This window comes from Frieseomelitta varia, unplaced genomic scaffold (assembly GCF_011392965.1).
Source record: "Frieseomelitta varia isolate USP_RPSP 00005682 unplaced genomic scaffold, Fvar_1.2 scaffold_437, whole genome shotgun sequence".
In the NCBI taxonomy this organism is placed as follows: domain Eukaryota; kingdom Metazoa; phylum Arthropoda; class Insecta; order Hymenoptera; family Apidae; genus Frieseomelitta; species Frieseomelitta varia.
The window spans coordinates 146,185-158,631 of NW_025110187.1; the positions used below are offsets into that span (position 1 = coordinate 146,185).

Consider the following 12,447-nt stretch of genomic DNA (forward strand, 5'->3'; position numbering starts at 1 on the left):
ACAAACCATCAACGAATCAAACTATCGTCCCTTTTCATTTGCAAAAATTTCCAAGCGTTATTTCCACTCGTCGGATTCGAATATCGCGTTCTAACAAAGGAAACGTTATTAAACTTCTTCAGAAGCTGTTGGACTCCCATGAAGCTCCAAGGCACAGCCCCCCGAAACAGAAAAGTTGCCATTGTGCAACGACGCGCTACAATTTTCGACCGGTATACGAGTGGCAAGAGCGGTAACCGGAAGAGAAAACAGACTAAAGGTGTGGCACATAAATATATGCCTGCGTATTAGGACACACGAGTAGGTTATTTAATTGGAAGCTCCTGTAGCCCGTTTACGTGTGCCATATGCGGCACAGCGTCTTCGAGAGCCCTGAGGACCTCCCCCAGAGACATCGTCGTCGTCGTCGCCGTCGTCACGGCTTCGGTTCTCCAGGGCTCGCGTTCGACGGCACTGAACCGTGAAAATTTAATGTCCAGTTTCTTCGTGAGGGGCAGAGACGGGTGTACTGTTACCGGGCAACATGGCGGAAGTAGGATATTCAGGTCCTGGCGCGGACGTTCGATGAGTTTTGAACTCGAGCGACGAGAAAGAAGCCAGCTGGGCGAATCCGTGGGTGGTCTATCGATGTTACACGTTTGTACTATAAACTCGGCGAAGTTAGATCGCCGGCCAGGTGTAGATTAGAACAAGGATGCGTTTAAATTGAACGATGGAACGATTACGTATGCTATCTAATGTCTCGTTGTATAGTTGTGTAGTAATTGTTTCAAAACAAGACAAATTGTATTCCCCATCCCCCCCCTGGGAAACTGCATGTAGTGATTGGAATAATCAGAAATACATTATGCAAAGGAATCGTATCGAGTAAATTAATAATTCTCTTATCTCGACTTTAAAAAAAGAATTTTTCAACACGTCGCCAGAGTTTTAGAAACAGCCTACATTTTGATGTTCTAATATGTATCTAATATAAAAATACGATCACTCAATGGATATTCTAATATAATTGTAAATTAAAATTCGATCTTTTCTACACCAGATGTCTGGAGGCTATTCGCTTCATAATACCGCATATGCTAAATTTAATAAAATATAATAAAATAATAAATCTGTTTGATCATTCATATAGTACACTATGATTGAAACTATTTGTAAGCTATCTAATTATTTGATTGCTCGAAAGATAAGTAAAATGTCGGCATAATTCAACGTCTCTCGTATATCTCTGGCGCAAGACGAGCGTCATCAAAGTATTTACGTTTAAGGAAACAGACTACGTTGACCATGGTTAAACGACGAATAATTTGATTGATGCCCGTGTACTTAGACGATATTATTTAGATAACGTTCCGCAATTTGTAACGATGACGAAGAAAATAGTGTAGGAAGATTGAAAGAGATTGTTCGACGATAGATATTATTGGCATGCTCACGGTCCGCCATTCGATGCAAATTTTTTTCGACATACTACATAAGCGTCTGTGTGCTACACTGTAATCTGGAGGATAGGCACTTCCTCTTTCAAATCATTAATATTACTCTCATGGGTGTTGTAACCGTCCCTAATCGGAAAATTCGATTTCATATTTTATACAGGATTAAACGTTCTAAATAATTCCTAATAAAAAAAATTCCTCTACCTCGTACGAGATTGAACACTGTAACATTACCTTAGGTGTCTACGATCATTCCATCAATGAGAATGGTTCGATTCTGCACTTTATAACTAACGGGATTAAACGTCGAATTTGACGGTACACGTATCAAAGTACGTTTATTATAACATTGCACATTTTTTTCTTTTTTCACAATTATCGGGATCTTTTGATAAGTTCATTATCATTTTACGATTTCTCCGTTAACTGTTTTAGCTATTTTTGTCACAGAATAACGTTCTTTGTTTAATTTCAATATCGTGTCTATCTCAGCTAGATTTCACTTTTTCTCGCGACACATTTTTACAAATGTGCACTTAACTCACTGTATTTCACACGAATGTTACGTTTTCGGTAGCTTCTGTACGACTGAGGGGCATAAATACGCGAACTTGTAAAAAAACCTACTGCCTCGAGGCTACGCAATATTTACATTTTCGTTTTTGTATCTCTTTGGAAAAATGCCTCTCGGAAATGACAGTCAACGTAGTACACAAATATCCACTGTATTCCAAGAATCCTAATATTCCAAGAATATCGATATTCGATTATCTACTTTGCGATACACATAATGTAAGAAAATATAAAGCGTGTTATCTTTTTTCCCGCAGGCGTGTTATGTTTGCTAACGTAACAAACGTTCATAATTCTTTTTATATGCAACAACACTAGCTCCTTCTCAACATATAATATTTCAAACTTAAGTATAAAAATTTGTAGAATAATAAAATTAAAAAACGCTATTTTTTTGGGCATAAAATTCTGAATTCTTGAAACTCCATGAACTCTTAAGGGATTAATCTCGTTTCAATATCATGTCCACAATATTTTATAATATTTTATAAAAATAAAATTTTTCAACACAACAAAGAATTCGAGAATGGAACTTTACAAACTTTATAACCTTTACAAACTGTTCTTTTGTCTTTGAACTTACTTACCTCGGCAAGATAGCGATCCTTATCCCCGGGATGAAGTGCACGTTGCGTGAAATGACTTCTCGACAGAAAGAAAGGATCTATCGTTTCTGGTGCAGCCCATGGATGGTATTCCACAGTAAATTTTATTGCTCGAAGGGAAGATGTGCGATTCACTGTTGTCCAGCATCGTGTGAAACAAATAAAATGGCTTAGAATTCGCGTGGCGAATGCAGGCTGATGGAACCTCCTCTCGCGCAACAGCCAATTGTCTTCTGTAATAATACAATTAATAATTTGTATATATTTATACTTTTTATATCTTATTAAATCTCGTGTAGATTTATAATGGCTAAATAGATATATTGTGTACATGTAATTGTACAGAATATCGATTAAGTGAAAGCAATAGATACCATAAATTTTTACGACAAATGTAAAGAGCAGAAAATCATGTTCAACAACTTTCTATGAATTCATACACGATCGCTTGTATAACTCTAAGGGAAATATATGATTCGATTCTCTAAGAACTAGTATCTATGTCATGTCTCTATCATTTATGACAAAGAAAGCATTTCTTATGATAAGGATAAAAAATCGCAGTATTATATTTACCACTGTTGTTAAACATACAGATTTAAACGAGGAACACATTACTCCTTTCTGAAAATTATGACCAAAAGTATGATATGTTTAACCAGTATTATACTTTGTTCTTACAGATAAGGAAAACAGCAATAATAATCCAAGGAGATACATTTACATTTTCTATTATAAAAGAAATAAAAATAATAACTAGAAAAAAATCTTATTTTAAAATACAACATTGCACAAAATACATATAATATGAAAAAATATATATTATAAAATATATATTATAATCCAAAGTATAGAGCTTTCTACAGTATTGTATTTTATAATTTTCTATCCAGATTTTACTTCCTTAATTAAATTCTCAGAATTATGAATTTGTATAAAAATCCGCAATAATTGCATATTACAAGTAAACTGCATACTTTTATACATTTATGGAAAATTAGATGGTGCAAAAATACGTAAAATATAATATGCAAAAATATGAAAAATATCAAAAATATAATGCTACAATATTTAATCTTCCGTCTAAGCTTAACTTTTTAAATCATATTTGTAAAAATATGTATTTGCATAAATATTCACAGTATAATTACAAGCAGTTCATATTTTAAATACCTACTATATAATTTCGGAAATAAAATATGCTTTGTATGATAAAAAAAAAATGATCGAACAGAAATGTAAACGACGAAAAACGTACACCAGAGATGGAAAATCTCTGAATGCAATGAGTTTCTCGGAAGATCAATAAAATATTGCGGTCACGAACCTTCTCCGGGAGACGACGACGATGGAATACTTCTTCTAATAATTTCTGCTCAGGAAAGAATCCGTCTATGGTTCGAATGGATGTGCGAGTAGGAGAAACAAGCTGCCATTCCCACGGCAAGATGCTGCGACTACTTTCGCTATTATCCAACATTATCCAACGTATTGCGAAACGTGCAATAGGCTCGTATCTGTGTGTGAAATGTTTCCAATCGGATGTTTCAGCCGGCTTGCGATCTTCTTAAATCGTTAAACTGTACATACAAGCCTTCTTTTCTCACTGCTTGCTAAGTTGATTAATTCCAAACTGATCAGCGTTAAGTAGAAATAAAGACTGAAGGGTGCTTTGATTCGTGAACGTCAAATTGTACAAAATTAAATATAAAAGGAACTCTTCTTAATTGCAGATAAACAACAAAATGTGTGCCACGTTTAGGTCACCCATAATGGCAAAGAATCGAGATAAAAACGTCGATAAAATACAATTTGTCGCAGTGATTCGCTTATGTCCAAGCATAAGTTTCAAGTAACAATGCATCAATGGAGAGAAAAATATCGATCTCACGTTGATCGTTATAGCGACTAAACGATGATAGTTTCCCCAAAACTCGACAATTTTTACAACATTGCCGGCTGGAATAAAATGGAATTGATTAGCAGTTTTATACACCATCAGGGCGAACTTTGTGCACACGCGGTGTAAGTAAGCAAGTAGGTACCTGTAAGCACGCATTTCATTTCACCTGCGCACCCTTAAACGTAAGAAACAATTCCGCCAGTTTTCTTAACCCTCATCGTAAACTATAATAGCAGTATGTTTCGCCACGGTGCACCTGAACGAAACGGAACACTGCACTGTGCCGTACCGCGACACAGCCATCGTGGATCCAACACCTGTTCCCGACACCTGACACGTCAAGCCTCGCTTCTCCGCAGGGGATCACTAGTCCAACAAAACGAGGTCACATCATCAATTGAGCGGTTCAAAGTGATTAACTCGACCTTTTGAATTATTTTAGTGTCAAATGATCGATTATTTAATTTATTTATTTCACATTTAAAATAAATTTCCTCAATAATTAGCGTAACATCGTTAGCCAAAATTCCTTTTTGGCCCTGGAATAGTAAATAATTTATTTCAGCAGCTAGTGTGACTATTCCAGGAATGTATTGTTTACGCCCACAAAAAAAACTTTAAAGGAGAATGTATACTTATTGTTTTATCAATTTCTCTACCTTTTGTTTCGTGGAGTTAATCGATTTAGGTACATCGAAGAAGACAGGAAATGCCGTGCCATCTTTTCGTTATCCGAGTTAATGCGAATCAAATGTTGATATTTAGAGTACAATTTGTCTGTACTGTCAAACTCTGGTTGAAACTTACAGGCGTTTCCAATGCACGCGTCTATTTCAAGTAGCTTCTCAGCAGAAGTAAAAGTTCGGCTCGATGAACAGGTGTCATGTTTTCATTTTGAGAAGTGCAGTGGGATCGTTTGGGAGAATAGATAAAATGCGATAATTTTATTTAACTTTCGTGGCATAAATAATGCTTGAAAATACAAATACAATTAACGATCGTACGTACGTGCAACATTGAATTGTGATTTTTTTATTCATTACTCACATGTGTGAGATTTATATATCCACATATATCAGAGAACTTAATTAGAGCGGTTAAATTTGCTATTAGAGAAATTAATTAGATAAATGTGAAAAAATTTAAAATGTATAATCGTGTACTTATTTTTAGAAAGTATTTTGTATGCTCTCTGTGATATGCAATCATTTACATACGAGTTGAACAGGTTGTATCCGTAGGCGCAGAGTATCGTGATACGATGAAGGTAACAGCTGCACATGTATCTTTTTTTTTTTAAATATTTCTCAATATTTTATAGTGTAGTATATTTTTATCAAGTATTAATAAATTCTTGTAAAATATTACAGTTCTTATAAATATCAAAATGTAAGCATCTATTCTTTTAAAAATGTATTCTTATGCTTATCAATTATATATTATAAATTTGTTAACAATTTTGTAAGACTAACGCGACATATTATGGTAACACTATTAATTTTAAAAACGCCTGTTACACTGTTGTTAAGTCATCTCACTTTCATACAAATATTTTACTTCCTCTAGAAATAATTACGATACAAGTTACCAGTAATCTAATTTAACATAAGTTAAACATAACAGTTTTATTACCATATAACAGCAGATATTTTCTTTTTATAGGCTAAATTAATTCATATAATATTTATAGAACAATTTTATTATAATATCTACATTCGAGAGCAGAAACGACAAATTAACGTAAATATATTTCGGATTCTGTTTTAGTTCATATAAATCTTATAGTCTCGCAATTTTTTTGATACTTATTATCAATGGATACCTGAAAATGAAAATATCTATTATAAATACCATATGTATTGTTAAAAAATTAATTTATAAACCCTGCCAATCTTCAGGTTGCGGTATTAAGGAAAGTACAATATCTAAAAGTTAATTTTTATTGCAAACATTTTCACGCATTGATAATCTATTTCATATATTAATTTCTCATAGTTGTATTCAATTCTGCTACGAAAAATGCTATTAGAATGATATTTCTGCAAATTGATGATTCGATACACTATCAAGAATGATAATATATATTATAAATTGTATTGTCTATCAAACTCACCACCCACACAATATGGACTCACACAAGGCTTGGAATTAGAAGTTTGCACACCCTGTGTCGCGTAACAAGACACGTCACATCTAAAAGAACTGTACAATCCTTGTGTACAACCCGAGCAGTCAATTGGTCCTACTGGTTTCGTCCAATTCTGTAACAAAGGTAAAAAAATAATTACAATAATTAAACAACGACATTAAACGAATTTTGACAGATTTTCTGTAACGATATAAGCGTCATGTTAAGTTTATCCAAAGAAAGGAAATCATGTTATATTTATTATATTAGTCAATCAGGATATGCAGTTACATACGCAGATTTCTCATTAACTGTGATCTTTACTAAAATTAAATGTATTTAAATAAATTAGTTACATATAAAATATCATTAAACTTTTATTTAACAAAATAAACTTACATGAAGTACTAATATCCTAAGATAGAAGCTCTTTTATCTGGAATTTGGCAAAAAATTTCTATATCTTAGAGAATGAAAGAAGGGAGATATTCTGATATATGAACATATATGACGGAGAAGATAGTGAAGTAAAAATTAGGAATCGTTGCATTAAATGAACATAAAAATATTTCAATCACTTACTTGGCCGTAGCAAGGCCATTGGAAAGGCCATTGACATCCAGTACCTAATGAAAGACCTAGTCCCAAAGATAGCTGCGGTACCAACGATAACTGAAAAGGTAGCTGTGGCTGTGGCTGTGCCTGTGGCGGATGACATATGTGTGGAGGACACGGTTGTTGCGGATGTTGCGGGGGTTGCGGTTGTGAACCGCATGGAATTGGTGGATTACATGTAGCTAATTTAACAAGGTTATATTCATATTAATAATATAAACATTTACCTTACCTAAGTGAATTTTCTTAAGTCTAATAGTAGAAATCTATGTTTAATTTATATTGAATTGATAAAAAAAAATTTCCTAAATATAATAAGTAGTTCAATAGCACGTTTATGCCATTTTATAGTACATACTATAAATATAATTAGGCGTAAGGAAATGGAAACTAATTGGAAATTTATTTCATCAACTAATATTATAATTCTACTTTGAGTATTTCGTATATTTTTGTTATATATTATATAGGTTCTGCAGATTGTTCAAATCATAAATTTCTCAAAAATGTATAAACAAGCCGCAGTCTAATATCAAATAATAAAAGATCACATGAATCTTCAAATGAGATCAATACGTAATGTAATCGTTAATTTAAAATTAAATGAAATCTAAAGTGGCCCATTTAAAAATTAAAATGAAATGTTTAACAAGATGATCGTTTACTTACGACAGCACATTGAACTACTTGTTCCACCTATTCCACTTGCGTTATTGTTAATAACGTTATGAATATCAATCTTCGTAGTAATATTAGTGGTTCCTAAATGATCGCCATTTTTAGGTACGCTGCAATTCCCATGGACGCATTCATTTTCATATTCTGTGATTACTTGAACCTTATGCCTCGTTTTCTTCAAACAGTGATTACATTTCTTGTCACATGGTTCCGACGTAAAGTCTGTCTGGCATTTCTTTATACACGAGTCCCAACAGGTATGATCTTGGCAGAATTCACATTAACATTCATTAATGTGAAATAATTTGACAAATAATTCAGAATAAAAAGGACATAGGAGGAAATCTTAATACTTATGTGACACGAGAAGAAAGAATAAAAATGTCAACTGCACTGAGCACGAAAATCGAAAGCTTAGATTTCGCAAAGTTAACCCCCTCCGACTGTACTTAAACTTTTTTATCTGGATCGAAGCGATCAAGTTAAACAAATCTCTACGCAGAGATTGCACTTTTTGAATTATTTTCAAGAAATTTACATAAGAATCAACAATCTGGAATATCAATTTTCACGAATCAAAATCTGACACTTGGCTTTACATTGCGACACTTGATTTTACATTGCTTTAAATTCAAATGTTACAAACGCTTCTCTCGCTAATCAACGATTGTGACTAATTCTCCTTTGGCTCGTCCATCAGAGATTTGATCACTTCGATCGCGCCCCATGGAAAACAACGAACAACGTGTATACAGTCGTCTGATCTAACCGAACTCCCCGTGCAGCGAGTGTTGCCTCTTGTGTCTTCGCAGGCATTTTATATAGGTCCTGTAATCCGAGTTTTGGCAATCGACGAGAACTTTTTGTTCCTCCGATATGGCTGCCTCGGTGACCGCGACCGGCGTGGCGAGGGCGGGATACACGAACACCGCGTAGCCAATAAAAATGGCAATAAAGCAGAATGTTCGCGGTTGCATCGCGAGGTATTTTAACGAAATAGTCGACTGCCACGACCCGGGCGTCCCTTTATACTCATATTACCCGACGTTGGGTAAACGACCTGCAAACGCCGTCGTAACCCCTCCGTTACAGAGCTAGAAGATTTTTTCGCGCCGCGCGCAAGAGATACCGGGGAACGTCGCCGTGCTCTAAGCTAATATTTTAACGCGTAAATTTTTCACCGCGATTTTACCATGACAAATTTGCACTGCTTATCGCGCATCGCTCCGTTGGAATCTTTCTCTTCCCTGCGCTTCGTCGGGAAAGAGTCAACGCGCGAGTCAAACACCGATGCTCGGTCCATGCTGGAAAACATTCTTTTTTTCTTGCATTTTTACGTTGATCTTTTGTCCATCTTCACGAAGAAATATTCTCATCTATTTTGCGCTATTTTTTTTTTATTCACGGTATCAATTTTTAGATAATCTCTCTTTTCACGGCTGGAAAATATATTTTTCAATATTTTTTATATTAAATTTACTATATATCTAATTACATTATTCTGAACTTTTTTTTTAGTTTCTGGTGAGCATGCTTAAGCTTAAGCTAAACAATGATAGTACTTGCAAATGTTGCTTATTATTATTTTTCTGAAATAAATACTTCTATAATCAACTTTCCTTTCTAGACTTCATCGATTGAAAGAAAATAGAAAATTGTAATCGACTTGTAGTTTTTCAATTACTGCAATTTCAACGACGATTCAAAATACATACACGGAAGATTTTAAGATTCAGAAACAAAAATGTACACTTGTAATACACCTGTAATAATATCTCACATTCGCAGTTCTTTATTGCCTGCTCTCCGCTTTATGATTCGCGGTTAGTTCGGAATCAGATGCGATGTTCAATTATCTCCTTGAATGCGAAAGTGTATACTCGAGCGAATTAAAAAATATAAAGTCTTGGCCAGTAATCTGTTCGGTTTTGCTAGAACGGCATACGATATATGATTATACGCGTAAACGCATAAACATGATGGAAACGGCAAACATTTGGCAACAGCCTCTGATTATACACTCTTGATATGACTTTCCAGCGAACAACGAAGGGAATTTCTTTGTGACAAAATATATGTGCAGGATAAGATAATGACATGTTTTACATAATGTTCATAGATGTTAAACATCAGGGCGATAATATGCAAACTCGCATAAAAATTCACGGTCCGGTGATGAAAGATATCGTAGATGCGCGTAATTTTTGCACAATCTAAGATAGCAAACAAAGATGATAATGCCCCTTCTTTCTGCTGATAGGTGTAACAGAAAAAAAAAAACACGTTGAAAGAATGTAACTTCACAGAATTATTTATGGCAACAAAATTAAGTAATCCAGCAGCAAAAGGAAAGAATATAGTATTCTTAACTATTGAAATAAATTGACAATTTTCTTGATCTTCATTTGAAAGTTCTATTAGTCGAGCACTTTGGTCTCTCTATTACTTCAGACAATAAAATATGGAAATTTATTTTAGAAAATATACGTCTGCTTTTCATTACCATTACTACATAAATGGAGATACTTTGCACAACGTAAATTACAGATTGATAGGTGATGTTTATAAAAATTTTAAATCGATACTTTATAATTCTTCTCTCTCATGTATTTGCTTAGATTATTTCCCAACAATGAAGACATTATGATAGGTCATCAATGTATTTATCAGACTGGTTGTAACATCCTATATATTTTATTTTATTTTATTTTTGCTCAATCAATATCTGTGAAGCTCTTTCAGTAGATATCTCAAGAGAGACATGCTTACGTAGAATGCGTTTTGCATTCTTTTGCGGATCTATACGAGATAAGAACGAAGAAATCTTTCTCTTACGTAAATTTATTAACGTTATTATTCGATCGTAGATATTTATGCATTTATATGAAATTATAAATGTAGGAATGCACACGAATATATAAACATACAAAAATCTATAAAATGTCCAAGATAAAACATCTATTACAATATGTAGAAAATAAAATAAATCCTAGATCTTCTATTTCTTTCGTTGCGTTCACAAAAATTTAAACTTGCATAAATATAATCTAATTATTCCGTTTGCAACTTCCACATTCTTTTACGTAGTAAATGGATTGAAATTGCACTAATTATTTATAAATACCAATTGCATTCCTGCAGACGTGATCAGAATGATTGTGATCTCTAATTACTTAATTAAACGCCTATTATTTCATAAAGCACGCACGAATAAAGATCGAATCTGCAACGGATCGTTTAATAAAAAAAAAAGTAGAATAAATTTTATTATCATCTAACGCAGAAAATATGTGTTAATGCTGCCAATAATTTCGGTCACGGTCCCGTATTGCAGTCGCTGAAAATAATTTTAATCGTCATTCATACGGTACAAAGATGACGATCAGAATATCAATGCTGTCGCTCTATGCTTTTTCTAATCGAACACGTGATTTCATCGCAAACGCGCGAACCATTGACATCTTATCGTAAACAACTGCGATTAATAAGAATAAAGAAAACGCGGGAATAAGATAGAGAAACAGAAAGAAACAAACCAATAGTATAAATTTATTTGGTTTAACATTAAAAGACTAGTTGAAACTACCAATTGAATAAAATTATTAACTGGTTATGCTACAGTGCTACAGTCTTAGAGATTTTTTAGTAAAACATATAAATAAATGCTTGTATTCTTTATTTGTTATAAACTTTTTTCTATTCTGTGCATATTCATTTCTCTGATACAAGTTCTCAGTAGTTCTCAATATTTCTAATTTGTAATATGAGAATCATCGTTTATGTGTCACCATTTATTTCTAAAATTTTTTACAGTTTTAAGTTAAAAATGAAATTATCAATTTTATAGAGTATCTACTGAAATATAAGAACGTATATGGACCGTATATTGTGACCTAAAAAATTTAACATTACCATTAATGTTTTAACCTCGTTTTCTTAGTACCGTTCGATCACCGGAAGCACATCGTTATACGTGCTGATATTCTATATTCAACGTCGGGTGGTTCTTACTTTGAATATTGAATTTCTCATTAATGTGGAATAATCTATATTTTACTAATTTTTTTGGAATAAAAAGTCTCAAAGAAGTTTAACGTAGTCAACGATATCAACTCTGTTATTGCTCTTTTTGCTTCCGTCCAATAACCATCTTCTTCAAATGTAAAAAAGATTGATCGAACGATCAATGTATGTTTGAATGTATCGATGAATAACGATAACTCTTACTAATCTATCAATGCTTTTTGATTTGACGACAAAATCGAATGAAAATTGATTAATATTTTGTTGAAAATAAAAATCCTACCAATACATGAATTTACTTTATTAGATATTTATCCTCCATATGTATATTTTCACTTTACAACAATTGCAATGTTGGCATAAAGCTTATTTTCACAAAAAGTTAGAAGAACATGACTATATCTTATATTGACATCTTTTTGTAGTACTACTCATAAAGTGCAATGTTTTAAAAATTGTCAAAAGATCCGGCTGATCCACCAC

At 33.3% G+C, this 12,447-nt stretch overlaps 2 protein-coding genes across 4 annotated transcripts in view; both read right to left on the bottom strand.

The window, feature by feature from the left end:
• Positions 1-3,241, bottom strand: part of LOC122532126 — a 45,873-nt gene extending 42,632 nt beyond the window's left edge. For all 3 annotated transcript variants that reach the window (XR_006307454.1, XM_043660634.1, XM_043660637.1), the window contains exons 1-2: positions 3,194-3,241; positions 2,600-2,850 (exon numbers count right to left, since the gene is read on the bottom strand). Coding sequence is in view for 2 of the 3 variants with exons in the window: in XM_043660634.1 (XP_043516569.1) it covers positions 2,600-2,850; positions 3,194-3,209 (267 nt within the window). In the remaining variant the exon portion in view is untranslated. The remainder of the gene's footprint in view (positions 1-2,599; positions 2,851-3,193) is intronic.
• Positions 3,242-5,692: 2,451 nt separating this feature from the next.
• Positions 5,693-9,127, bottom strand: LOC122532130. The gene is made up of 5 exons (XM_043660644.1): positions 8,711-9,127; positions 7,933-8,205; positions 7,231-7,445; positions 6,634-6,781; positions 5,693-6,342 (listed from the first exon to the last, which is right to left on the bottom strand). Exons 1-5 carry the CDS (start codon positions 8,916-8,918, stop codon positions 6,332-6,334), a joined length of 855 nt encoding a protein of 284 aa, XP_043516579.1. The 5' UTR covers positions 8,919-9,127; the 3' UTR covers positions 5,693-6,331.
• Positions 9,128-12,447: the final 3,320 nt, after the last annotated feature.

Coding starts and splice junctions, on each gene's coding strand:
- LOC122532130 (XM_043660644.1), bottom strand. CDS start 8,918: ATGCAACCGCGAACATTCTGCTTTATTGCCATTTTTATTGGCTACGCG. Junction 8,206..8,710: donor CTCGCTGCACGGGGAGTTCG/GTTAGATCAGAC, acceptor AATTCTGCCAAG/ATCATACCTGTTGGGACTCG. Junction 7,446..7,932: donor AAGTAGTTCAATGTGCTGTC/GTAAGTAAACGA, acceptor TTGTTAAATTAG/CTACATGTAATCCACCAATT.